We start from the raw sequence: 14,171 nt of genomic DNA, 5'->3' as shown, positions 1-14,171 counted from the left end.
TCTCTCTCTCTATCTTGCTCAAGTCACCTCAGAGCACAGCAAATGACGAAGCTATGCAGGTTTGCTTCCTCAATCTCTCTGTTTATAGTAGGCCTCTGTATTTGATTAGAATTGATTTACTGTTGCCAGTTCCAGTTGCTTGTAAACCAAGCAGTGTGATGGAAGAGAAAAATCTGTATTGTGTTCCCCATTGATCAAAGCTTGGCTCTCGGTCACAGCTTGATCGAATGCTATGAGGATTCCGCGTTACAGGCTATCGGCAAAGTGTGTAATTACTCATTTTCAGACAGACCATCAATAAACTAACAGTAAAATCTATAGCACTTACCATCCAAATAAGTAAAGTGTTTGTCATTGTGATTTTTCATCCCCTGACCGTGAGTCAGCACACAGGCCGGACTGATCCATAGCTTTCCTCTCTATGCAGTAAAGTCGAAAAATCCCCCTCGCTCACATGTCGGAAAAGAAAAGACTTTTGTTTAGCTGGTGGCTGTTGATTTGGCTTAAAAAAAGTAAGAAACTAGAGTCCACATGAAACTGTCTATGGCTACTGACATAACTGACCCAATGATGAGCATGGCTGCATTTTCAAAAACACGGCGCCTTCGAATGCTTTTACGATCGCTGACCTCCGAGGCCCTCTGGCCCCCTGATGCAAAACAACAGACGGCAATCTATTTCTCGGACGGCGCAATTTATGGGACTATCACTATTAATAATTTGATGCAGAGCATAGATTGCCCTTAATTCATCTGTTGCCCCAACCTGGTAGAAATGCAATTCTCCTCCACTGCCTGGGGTGCTTATCGTGCTGAGCCACAGACGGACCGCGGCTACCGCCGCACAGGCCTGATTTAATATCTGCTTGCATCCGCATGCATATTGCTGGCACGCGTAATCAACTGTCAAGGTGCTGCAAGGCACCCCTATGAATCCTGTAGCCTTGCCCCCTTTTCATAGAGTCGCATTCATTGGGTCGCATTTTAGACAGTAAAACATGAAGTGTCTTTGACTCAAAGAGTTCAGTGTATTCTGTACCTTTCTTTTGTGTACTTCTTTCTGGTGTATGGGTCATCTTTGGTCATATATTTTCTCAAAGTTTTGGACACAGTTATATTGCCACCAGTGGCTATTTGTCTAAGGAAGTTTACCACTGAGTGGGAAGGAAGTGTCCTCCCTACTGCTGTCAACATGAATTGTAGTTTTTGCTGTTGTTGCTGATGTTGTTGTGTTTGTTATTTGGGGGAGCAAGTGGTGGGCTGTACCCGTTGACACAAATTGGATTGGTGGCATGTCAGATCGGTGGTAAGACGTGTAAAGCGTGACGTGTAAAGCGGAGATCTCCCAATCCTTTTGACATCCCACAGGGCTGTGGGTGTGTGTGTGTGTTTGTGTGCGTGTGTGTGTGAGAGACTTTCTCTCTCACACACACAAACCACGTCCCAGGAGCGGGCAGGGTATGATATAATAGTAAACACTGGGAGAAATGTGATAGTAAGCAGGGGGGCCAGGCACGTTGTTTTACCCTAGTCTTATTACTTCGAGGGTAACAGTATGTTTAATTTCATCCAAAATCTTGATTCTTTGTTTTGTTCGCCTTTATATTATCAATGTTTGGGGTGTCTCTATAGACCTCATGGAACTGTAGCCGACGATCCTTTCTGCTTGCTTTATTTCTCTCTCTCTCTCTCTCTCTCTCTCTCTCTCTCTCTAATATATATATATATATATATATATATTGTGGCAACCCCGATCCGACGGCACATACGAGATATGTGCCGCTCGGCGCGGCGACGCGGGAGCGCGCATCGAGCGCACCCGCGCAATCACGGAGATGCGAAGCGGTGGCTCGTTGAGGGGGAGAGTCCCCCGCTGCTGGACCGGCTGGTGATCGACCGCTGCATCCGAGCCCTGCCCACCGGGGCCAAACGCTGGGCCTCCGGGAACCAACCCAGGTCGGTGAACGACCTCGTGGAATTACTGGAGAACCACCAAGTCACCCAGCGGCTGTGCAGCGGGGCGACCCCGGCCCCCGGTGGGGCGGGGGAGACGCGAACCGAGCGACACGGACGGACGCCGGAGAGCCAGCGCACCCAGGCACCGCCCTCCCGCGCGCCCGCCTACCCGAACCAGACCATCGCGGACCGCCGAGGGCCCGCCCCTCCGACCCAGAGAGAGGAGTGGAGGTGCTACACGTGCGGCCAGACGGGCCACCTGGCCCGCCATTGTCCCGGAGCAGGGGACGTATCCATGCCCACGGCCAGTCCGTCCGACAGGAGAGGGGGGGTCTGTCTCCGCACCACCTGCTGGTCCCACGAGTGGACCGACACCCCCAGCCTACCGGTACGCGTGGGGAGGCACGACACCCACGCCCTGCTCGACTCAGGGAGCGTGGTTACGCTGGTCCGACCCGGCCTGGCGGACGGGACCTCCGGGCGGAGGATCGACGTAGGCTGCATCCACGGGCAGACCGAGTCCTACAACACGAGGCAGATCACTGTTCAGACCCCGAAGGGCACCTTCACGGTTCGGGCCGGGCTGGTCCCGAACCTCCCGATGCCCCTCTTAATCGAGCGGGACTGCCAGGGGCCGAGCTTCAGGCACCCCGGCGCCGACCACCTCGGCGGCCCGCCTATATGGCCTCCCACCCGGCGCCCTCCCGGTCCGACTCGGACGAGTCCCCCGACAGGCCCCCGAGAGAGGCGGCACGCACACCCACGCCTCGTCCACGGTGTCCCTTCCCCCGGGGACTCCGGACACGATGACTGCCTCCGAGCAGGCCCCTCCACCAGACGGGGAGGAGACTCCAAACTCCAACCCATAGACTTCTCAGACTACCCCCTGGCCGACGGGGGAGGCCCCGACGAGGGAGGACAGTTTGCCACCGCCCAGCTGGAGGACGACGCCCTCCGCCACGCCTGGGGACACGTCCAGTTCCATGAAGGCCTCTCGCGGGACTCGGTGAGTGACCGACAGTACCCACACTTCAGCACCAGGGGGGGGTTACTATACCGGGTGGTACAGAGGGGGGGTAAGGAGGTAGAACAGTTGGTCATTCCAAGACCGTACGTGAGTAAAGTCCTCTATATGGCCCACACCCACCTATTGGGGGCCCACCTGGGGATGGACAAGACGAGGGACAGAATCCTGAACCGGTTTTACTGGGTGAAAAGGAATGTAGAGGATTACTGCCGGGCACGCCCCGAGTGCCAACGCACCGCCCCGAGACCCACTGTACGAAACCCCCTCATACCAATGCCGCTGATAGAAGTCCCGTTCGACCGGCTGGGTCTAGACATCGTAGGTCCCCTCCCCAGGACTAGTCGAGGCCATCGCTACGTCTTAGTTATGGTGGATTACGCCACTCGCTACCCAGAGGCAGTTCCTCTCCGTGCCGCCACAGCCAAGGCGGTGGCGAGGGAACTAATGGTTTTATTCAGCCGGGTGGGGATAGTCCAAGAGATCCTGAAGGATCAAGGGTCCTGTTTTATGTCCCGTGTTTTAAAGGACCTCACCAGTTTGTTGCAGATCCGCCACCTCCGGACCTCCGTCTACCACCCCCAAACCGACGGGTTGGTGGAGAGGTTCAACAAAACCCTGAAGTCCATGCTGAAGAAGGTCATGGAAGCAGATGGAAAAAAGGCCTAGAAGAAGCGTCCTACCTAGGCTACCGAGTGGGGAGGGGCAGCGTGAAGCCGCAAGAGGAGAAGGTGCAGACCATCCGGACCTGGCCCCGGCCGAGGACGAAGAAGCAGGTGAAGTCATTCCTGGGACTCGTGGGGTACTACCAACGCTACATCCCTGCGTTCGCGACACTGGCCAGCCCCCTCCACGCGGAGGGCTCTGCCTGACTGAGTCGAGTGGACGGAGGAGGTCGAGGAGGCGTTCTCGTGCCTCCGACGGGCCCTCTGCACCGAGCCCCTCCTGATCACCCCGGACTTCAACCTCCCCTTCGTCGTCCACACCGACGCGTCCGAGGTGGGGCTGGGAGCGGTCTTATCCCAGGTCCGGTCGAGCGAGGAGCTCCCGGTGACCTATATCAGCCGGAAACTCATGTTCAGCGAGAAAGCCTACTCGACCGTGGAGAAGGAGGCGCTGGCGATAAAGTGGACCCTGGAGAAGCTTCGCTACTACCTCCTCGGACACACCTTCACCCTGGTCACAGACCACGCCCCCCTGAAGTGGATGGCCACGGCCAAGGATACCAACGCCCGGGTGACGTGCTGGTTCCTGGCCCTGCAGGATTATCACTTCCAGGTGGTCCACCGGCCCGGACGCGCACATGCCAACGCAGACGCACTGTCCCGGAGGGACGCCTGCCTAGGCCTGTCCCGGGGGGTCCCCGACTTGCAGCTGAGGGTGGGGGTGTGTGGCAACCCCGATCCGACGGAGGAGTTCGAGCCCCGCCAGCGCCCTCTCCGCAGGCGGGTAGTCCGTGGGAGTGCCTGAGGATGGCACCCCACTCGTCATCCTAGGCGACTTCAACATCCTACCAGAGAAGTTGCACTCACCTGAACTAACCAACTTTTTCGCCACCTTTGACTTAACACTAACCCCTTCTCCTCCCACACACAGGGCCGGAAACCAACTTGACCTAATATTCACCAGGTCCTGTGGCACCTCTTCTCTCTCCGTTACCCCGCTCCCTGTGTCTGACCATCACTTTGTTGATTTTTCTCTCCCCTTGAAATCCTCTCCCTCCCTCCTCTCTAGTTCCCACATTGTCACCACTCGCCGTAACCTCAAATCCCTCTCTCCCTCTACATTTGCCTCTACTGTTCTGTTTTCACTTCCTTCTATCGAACGATTATCTCAACTATCTCCAGATGAATCTTCAGACACTCTGCTATCCTCCCTCTCCTCCTCCTTGGATTCCCTCTGTCCCTTCCACTCCAGACCAGCGCGATCATCACCGCCCCCGCCTTGGCTGTCCCATCCTCTGCGGTCTTGTAGAACAAAGCTGCGAGCAGCGGAGAGGAAATGGAAGAGATCAGACTGTCCTAATGATCTATCTCACTATCTTTTCCTTCTTTCAGATTTCACCTCTTGTGTGTCAACAACCAAATCTGCCTTCTACTGGAACAAAATCAACTCCTCTGCCTCAAACCACAGGAAACTGTTTTCCCTGTTCCCGTCCCTCCTCAACCCTCCCTCACCCCCACCTCCTTCCTGCCTCACTGCTGATGACTTTGTTAACTACTTTACCCAGAAAGTGAAGGACATTAGTTCCTCTTTTATCCCTGCCTCCATTCTCCCTCCTCCCATCCCCTCCTCTGTCTTTACCCAATTAATCCTTCTCACCTCTGACGAGGTCAACAGAATAATAACATCTAACCATGCCACCACCTGCCCCCTTGACGCCATCCCCTCCTCTCTCCTCCAGGATGTCTCAAGCGACATTCTGCCATTTCTCACATCAACTATCAATTCCTCCCTCACTTCAGGCATTGTTCCAGCGTCTTTCAAGACTGCCAGAATAAAGCCTCTCCTCAAAAAACCAACTCTTAATACCACCGACATCCAGAACTACAGACCGGTATCTCTTCTTTCATTCCTGTCTAAAACACTGAAACGTGCCGTGGCTAACCAACTGTCCTCCTATCTCTCATCTAACAACCTCCTTGACCCTCACCAGTCAGGCTTCAAGAAAGCACACTCCACCGAGACGGCTCTCCTCGCGGTGACTGAGTCCCTCCGTGCTGCCAGAGCCTCGTCCCTCTCATCGGTCCTCATTCTGCTCGACCTGTCAGCAGCATTTGACACGGTGAACCACCAGATCCTTCTTGCCACTCTTGCCGAACTTGGAATCGCTGAATCTGCTCTTTCCTGGTTCACATCCTACCTGACGAACCGCACCTATCAAGTGACATGGAATGGCTCCTTGTCCAAACCTTGCACGCTCGAAACTGGTGTCCCTCAAGGCTCTGTACTGGGGCCTCTTCTGTTCTCCCTCTATACCAGGTCTCTGGGCTCGGTAATTGCATCACACGGCTTTTCCTATCACTGCTATGCTGACGACACTCAGCTATTTCTCTCTTTCCCCTCATCTGAGAAAACCCTGATTGCAACAAGCATATCGGAATGTCTGGCGGATGTCAGCACCTGGACAACTGCCCATCACCTGAGGCTTAACCTCAACAAAACCGAGCTTCTCCTAATCCCAGGGAAAGACTGCCCACACATGGACTTACTGGTCACCGTCGAGAACATTACTGTATCTCCCTCTGCAACTGCCAGAAACCTTGGTGTGGTATTGGACAACCAGTTATGCTGCACTGCAAACATGACTGCGGTCGCCCGATCCTGCAGATTTGCACTTTACAACATCCGCAGAATCCGGCCCTTCCTCACAAGGGAAGCAGCTCAGCTTCTAGTCCAATCACTGGTCATCTCCCGCCTCGACTACTGCAACTCACTCCTGTCTGGACTTCCTGCCTCTGCGATTAAACCTTTGCAGCGCATCCAGAATGCGGCAGCGCGCCTCGTGTTCAACCTACCAAAGTTCTCCCATGTGACCCCCCTCTTCCGGGACCTCCACTGGCTCCCTGTAGTAGCTCGCATCAAATTTAAGACGATGGTACTGGCATACAAGGCAGTCGATGGAACTGCCCCTGCCTACCTCCAAGCATTGCTAAAGCCACACACCCCTGCTCGATCCCTCCGCTCAACTACCTCAGCTGGACGACTGGAACCACCATCGCTAAGAGCTAGCAAAGGTCGATCAGCAAAGTCACAACTTTTCTCGGTTTTGGGGCCTCAGTGGTGGAACGAGCTCCCTGCCGCTCTCAGGACCGCAGAGTCGCTCACTATCTTCCGAAAAGGACTCAAGACTCACCTGTTCAGAGTTCACCTCGACTCTGCATAGCCACCTTTCCTCTTCTGACCACCATTGTACACTGTATTGTAGTGTATTGTATTGTATTGTAGCACTTAACTGTGTAGCAACTGCAGCAGCTGCTATCATGTCTGTAATACGGGGAATTGATTAACCTAGCGATTGTGGTACTTGTACTTGGTTCTATGAACATCCTTTCTGTACCGACAGCGATATATTGATGCACTTCTTATGACAAATGTACTTATTGTAAGTCGCTTTGGATAAAAGCGTCTGCTAAATGCCCTAAATGTAAATGTAAATGTAAAGATATGTGCCGCTCGGCGCGGCGACGCGGGAGCGCGGATAGAGCGCACCCGCGCAATCACAGAGATGCGGAGCACCCGGCGGAGGGAGACGGCGGAGGGTTCTTAAGGACCGAGCGCGCACCAGTCAGGGGAATGCGGCCGAGTTGGAAAGACGCGGTAGGGGGAGATTACCCTGACCCACGCTAACGCCATTACGCCTCTCCCCAGGACTAGGCAACCGAAGACGCAGGGGATCGAGACGCCGCCCCCGCAGCAGGACCAGACCCGGAGCGGTGTCCTTTTTTCCCATACCAGGAAGAACCTGAGTTAACTTTTTCGTTACCATTTTTGCACGTGTGGTAATACGAAATAAAAAACTGTGGACCCACACCCTGTTTGGTGCGTCTCCTTCGGGAATCTCAGCCGCCGACGATCGGGGTTGCCACATATATATATATATATATACACATAGATTGATTTGATTTATTTGGAATAAAAGACAGATCCAAAGGATATAAGAAAAACATGGCAAAGTGCGAGCACTTATTTCCATCATGGTCCCTGTCTGATGTTACAAGACAGGACATATATCCACCTAAAACTAAAAATGAATAAATAGACCATGAGAGGCTAAACACAAATAATCTTCCTTAACTATAGACAAACACCAACAGACAACATGGAGGAAGACATGTTATTGTCACTAGGGATTTAAATTCACCATGAGCCAGGATTTCTACTATCATTTCTACTATCATTTCTGAAACAATGATAGTTATCTATGCTCTTAATTTCCAAAGGTAATTTATTCCAGTTCACCACACCACTATATTTGAGAGTACACTTAACAATGTTTGTTTTGAACTTAGGCAAGTACAAGTCTATATTACTAGCTCTGGTGTGGTAAGCATGGGTATCCCTACTCCTTATGAAGTGATTTTTAAGGTATGCCGGTGACTTGTGATTGCAAACATTATGGACCATTCTGCTCACATGCTCCCTTAATGTGAGCCCCGGCACTACCCTGACTAACCTATTCTGAGCATCCTGCAGTTTGTCTTTTAGGGCCTTAGTAAGACCAACATACCATGAGCCACGGCCGTAATCAAAGCAGCATAAAATCAGTGAATTAGCTAGCAGTCTGAAGCTAACTGCATCAAGGAATGGAGCTTTCCTAACTAGGAATCAGAATATATATACTGCAAATAACTTAATTTTCCACAAACCTTCGGTATTTTTTGATTATGGATAGTAATAGCTTATATATTCGACTTCGTAAACATGTGGCTCGTGGTTAGGGTTAGGGTTAGGGTTATTATTATTATTGTTATCATCATTAAAATAAGTACGTAGTAGTGGTTGAAATAACAGCAGCAGCAGGGTTGCAATTTTTGTTTATATCTGAAGAGGGCAGAGTTACCTTGTTGCAGCAATGCGAGCAGATGTAGAATGTCCTTCAGTGCCAACAAATTCCCAGTTGTTTCTTAGCAATACATGTTCCTCTGAGTTATTTTTCATAATTTAACAATAAAGACATAGACGCACACAAACAATCATCTATCCTTGCATCCTTGGCATTCATTCAGAATTTGATGATCGGAATGCTGTCCAATGTACTCTGTATTCTTTGCAATTGTCTCTTTAGGTTCCACATGAACTTGATGCTATTCGGCATGAACTGGAAATATGACATTGGTAATGAAATGTAGTATTCAACTGTATGGTTTGCAGCCCTCGTGGCTCAGCATGCGGCCAGGGAGATGAATAAATATCCTGTCACTGCTGGATCTTTTTCTCTCTCTGTGTAGGCTGCCTGGGGCAGTAACGGCTGATGTTTCTCATGCCCTTTGGAGACCCCGCTTCAGCTTCCCCCTCTTTCAATCTCTTTTTCTTCTTCTCCTTATTCTTCCCCCTACTCTCCTATCACTTTCAATAATCTGTTTTATCGGCTACTGCTCCCCTCGCCAAAAGGCACGGCGTCAGTTGGTATTTTGCACTGGTTTCTTTTAAGTTGGGGATTGTGTTGACCTTGCAGCAAAAACTTCCTAACAAGTATGATAGGACCGGCACATAGATCAGAGGATAAATGATGGCATATTTATTTCAGCACTTGAAGTATTGGTATTATTTAAGAGATTTATCGTTCTACATGTATTTGTCTTGCTCCTTATAATTCAGAAGAACAGGAAATCTTCAAAAACAACGTTAATCTAGTTCAACTCCTCTAGTGGCCTCTGCTGCTTTGGTGAGTGTACCAGTCCACGACACATGAAAACAAAAGTCACCCACTAAGTGTCAACATTTTTTATAATCTTTTCTCTGATAGGGTTTTTGATTAATAGCCAAGGGACTACTGTTTTTCAATTAAGCTTTTATAATAATGAGCTTTTCAACTTTTAACGACATCCGCATCTTACGACTTAAGCATAACCATCTTACATCAATTCATTACATTCCCTCATAATATACCAACTATTTGATGCAGGAGGGGTCTCTACAGGCCCAAATATTATAAAAAGGAAATGGAATGGCCTTAAAAAACAAACACACTGATGTCTATAGCCGGTCCTGAGAAGAACCCCACAGGCTGTCTCTGTGGGGGCCAGGCCTACTGAACAATTAGACGGTGCTGAGAGACAGCAGGGATTCAGCATACTGAATGTCACTGTGGACAGAGAAAGGGACCATCCTACCCTAAACACCACCTTCATAGCATAGATACTCCAACCATGGCTGGATTCAGTAGATGCAACATGGGCTGTAAAAACCTTTAAGGCATATCAAGTACCAAGCGGGAATGTTAATTAGAATAATATAAATCTTATATTCAACACAAAACCATGTATTTCTAGCTGCAGACGCAGACACATGGTAATGTTTATGCAGATTTTATGTAATCTTTAGTAAGATTTCATGAATTTGTAAGTAATCGTGTCTGGTGTGTGTGTTGTGTGTGTGTTAAACTTTCCCACTTATATGGATATTAAATCCCATATTGTCACGGTTATATTTACACATTCATGGAATTACCTACATAAACATGCATACATACACATAAATGGCCATGTTAAATTCAAGCATCAAAATAAATATATAATCCTTGCCTTGCCTGCTATATGAATCAAATACTATGAGTGGCACCAACATATGACTCAAGTATAACCATCAGCTACCCCTAAGAATGAAACCAGTACCCCAGTATAAGCCGGTTCCTTGACTGTTGACCTCAAATAATATGACCTCTATATCTGGCTTGCCTCATCGAAGCAAAAAGGGAAGGAGAGGGACCCAAGTTTACGTTAACCGTAGAGAGTTCTTTGGCAGACCAACCCCGGTTTTGTTATTACTTCTGTGCAGGTGATTATGAAGTCAGTATACCTTTCTTATTCTGTTAAATAGTATTGCGTTTTATCTACGACAGTATCTACAGTATACGAAAGAGTTGTACAGTATGTATATTAATTATGTAGTGATTATTGGGTTTCAATGTTGTTGTTGTTTTACACATTCCATAAAAGGTTGAGATGTAGCTACAATTCCTTAATTTGTATCCCTGTTCAAAAGAACTAAAGCAATCTTAATAAAGTATTTATCATCATATATTGCGTTATGTAAAGAGAGCTTTGGTGGTGTGCACCCAACAGGACATTGTGCGGGAGTACTATAGTAGGCTAACTGGATTTTACAAATGTCCTTACAACAGCCCTCTAATTACCAGGGCCCAAATTGGATTCTTTTTATAGTGTGTCACTTTCTATTATGCCTACGTTTAATGGTTATTATGCATCTGACCCTTTCGATTTCCCTAAACATCTTTTCACTTCAAACATTTGCTCTCTGTGAGCCTTTCATTTTGCCTGTATTGGCAAAACCTTTATTTTTCTCTTTGTGATTTTGATGAATTTGTATTTATTTATTTCACTGAAACAACATGCTGAGGTCTAGCCTACTGCGCATGGCCAGTGATTTTTAAATATTAAAGAATTTGAAATGAAATTAATTTATACCAAATTGTTTTATTGACAAACATTATTCTGATTATTTCATTTTCAAACGACAATGACTACAGTTGTGCCTCTGAGTTTCAATCTCCATACGAGTCTACGCTGAAAGGCGCCCTGAATGCGGCAGGTTGTTCAGCATATCTCACACATATGCTTTATGTCATCTCCCGCTCTTGTCAGAGAGAGGAGAGGTTCAGAGGTGTCAGAGATGAAGGGCGCAAAGCGCTGAGTGTATGTTAAGAGAAACGCTGAATTGCCTCAGCTTTTTATTTATGTAACACTGCAATGCTCCCTAGCGACTCAGCTAAGTTTCCCATGATAATACTGTTCAGTACCCTAGGCGACGTCACACCAACTCCGTAATCAAACGTTACCACTCGGGCTATCGCCGTGGTGATATCACCACAGTAATTATACGGCGCATCAGCTTGACGTTGAAACCCCTGAGCTTTCGGGACCCATCAGGGGCCTGGCAGAGGCGTTGACTAATGAAGAATCCCAGTATAAAACGGAGTTGCCATAGTCCAGGCAAATTTTAAGCAAGTCATGGATGACCTCCTCAAGATCGTTAAAATAATAATGATAATAATAATGATACATTCGGCTTATATAGTGCTTTTTCTGAATACTAAAAGTCGCTTAACAGAGTGATCACAGAATACCTAATTTAATCATAACTTGTATAAGTAAAAAAATAAAAAGGGATCAAAATAGGTAGCTAAAAAAACTATAGATATGTTATTATAACTCTTGTTCTACGATTGTAGGAGTGGCCATCTAGGCTTCACCTTATGCGCTTGTCGCGTGCGCATACTTGCGCACAGGACAAGCTAAAATCCTAGACGTGTAGTGTAGCCTACATGAAATATAACTGAAATAGGTACATAAGACTAGAAATAGATAAAAGGAGGGAGAGGAGAGAGGGGAAGGATGTTAAGTGTTGACAGCGATCTTGAAAAGGTGGGTTTTTGTGGGCCTGTTCAAATAGTGTGTGTGAGTGTGCTAGCCTGTCAGTTGGAGAGGGAGTTCCAGAGGGAGGGTGTGGCAACTGAGAAGGTCCTGTCACCCCAGGTCCGAAGCTTGGTCCTTGGGGTTTTGAGTGCGTTTGTATCCGTAGACCGGAGGCAACTGGTAGAAGTGTGGTGGAGGAGGAGGTAGATAAAATAAATAAAAACAGTCCATCTGGATTAGGGTTGATTGATTATGGAAAAATCATAATGACGATTATTTTGGTCAATATTGAAATCACGGTTATTCAAACGATTTTTTTGAGTTTGAAAACATGATTTATTTATTCAGCATGTCGCTCCCAAAAATCACTTTGTAACTGAGACCTTGAAATTTCGCCTTAAGAAATACACAAAATGGTCAAAAAGAACATGTTCAAACCTAAAATAATGTACAGATATTTATCCAGCTGATATATAAAAGATTTTCCAAAAATAAATAAAACATTTTTCGATTATATTACTTTTGTGATCATTTGACGCTAAAATCAAAATCACAATCAAAATTTGATTAATCTCCCAGCCCTAATCTGAATAGCAACAATTTTGGTTGTGCCCAAATGCCCAAATGTCTTCTGGACCTGAAACACCTTCCAAAAAATGATTGAAAACAATGAACGTCACACAGAAGATGAATTCTTGTTCCGGTTATCTTTTGTCTGTTATCATTCTACTTGCTGTAGTTTGGTCTGGCTTTGCGAGACTAGTTATCAGGCTACACTGGACCGCCAAAATCATTACCTTTTGTCCCCAGAGGTAGATCATCATTGTACGATGATTGATATGATTGAGTGATTGAGTTGAGTCAAATATCACATAAGGTTTTATACATGTGGCGGGGCTACGACTGAGTAATGCTGACAACGCCACCCCTAGGACAAGAGCAGGGGCACTCTATTTTACTCAAGAAACGCACACACAGGCTTGACTTACAGGTATAAAAATATATTCTTTATTCTCATTTAATTAAAAGTTAGTCGCTGTAGGTCGTCAATACAATAGGACGCCCATTAGTACATAAAACAAAAACAGGGGGGGGGGGGGCGCTAGCCGGTGGTCACAATTAGTCTACCAGCACAAATCTCAAAGTCCACCGACTAGGGGGAAAGAAAGAAACAAAAAAAGAACACATGAAGCAAACAACCAAACGAACAGAAATACAAAACGCGTCCTAAAAGCAGCACCTGCACACGTATCTCATTCACCCCAATCACGAGAACAGCAGCCGACATTCGGATTGCCGGTAGCGTCTATAAACAAAAAGGAAACGAGAGACCCAGTTGCGTGATCCATACATATTCGGTTCATAGGCTAACTATTTACCACGCCACAACCGGATTAATAAAACGCCTATTCAATAAAGCACAGCCAAAACATACCTTGTTCCTTCTCCCATCGGGATCGCTGATCGCTCGCACAGACAGTGTCACCGTCGGCGAGCACTCAACGACCACTAGCCCAACAGAAACACAATTAAATCCCCCGTAGTGCACTGGCCAAGTAACTATCATAATTCCCCAATGAGGTAGTTAAGACATACCTTGCGCTGCGACCCACACCTCTAGACACTGCTGCTACCCATAGACATCATATAGGTAGACGCCCCCTTCGGCCTTGGACGGCATAAATCGTCGGCGCCATCTTGGCACGGGAGTTATTTCGTCTTCGTAGAGAAGATGCCTACTTCATGCGCCGCCTTGGGGTGCACCACCGTCAGGACGATTCAAACAAGATCGCAAGGAATTACCTTTCACAAGGAAGACTAAACAATTGTTTCTATTTGTAATTGTAGAATTCAGTCATGTCACGTAGATCAAGAGCTAAGAGCTGTTGAGACAGCTAAGTTGCCACCAGAATCAGACTATAGCTAGTCTAACGTGAAATGGACATGGTGAGCAAAGCCTTATTCTATCGTTCGTCAACAGGAGATAATATTGTCAAGAAATATAGCATATACAGTATATATATATATATAATCTACCACTACTTGCTTGTGAGTAATTACAATGTATAATGTAATTATATAGCATTTATGGTT

At 47.5% G+C, this 14,171-nt stretch overlaps 1 protein-coding gene across 1 annotated transcript; it reads left to right on the top strand.

The window, feature by feature from the left end:
• Nucleotides 1-1,773: 1,773 nt before the first annotated feature.
• LOC132469424 (uncharacterized) lies at nt 1,774-4,449 on the top strand. The gene is made up of 2 exons (XM_060067392.1): nt 1,774-3,411; nt 3,883-4,449. Exons 1-2 carry the CDS (start codon nt 1,774-1,776, stop codon nt 4,447-4,449), a joined length of 2,205 nt encoding a protein of 734 aa, XP_059923375.1.
• The last annotated feature ends 9,722 nt before the right edge of the window (nt 4,450-14,171 follow it).

This window comes from Gadus macrocephalus, chromosome 12, assembly GCF_031168955.1.
Source record: "Gadus macrocephalus chromosome 12, ASM3116895v1".
In the NCBI taxonomy this organism is placed as follows: Eukaryota; Metazoa; Chordata; class Actinopteri; order Gadiformes; family Gadidae; genus Gadus; species Gadus macrocephalus.
The sequence above is the reverse complement of the archived record's forward strand: the minus strand, read 5'-3'. Positions and strand labels throughout refer to the sequence as shown.

Excerpts from the sequence above, each read along its gene's own strand:
- LOC132469424 (XM_060067392.1), top strand. The coding sequence starts at position 1,774 with ATGTGCCGCTCGGCGCGGCGACGCGGGAGCGCGCATCGAGCGCACCCG. Across the intron at positions 3,412-3,882 it reads GTGCCGCCACAGCCAAGGCG|GCGTTCTCGTGCCTCCGACG; the intron begins GTGGCGAGGGAA and ends GAGGTCGAGGAG.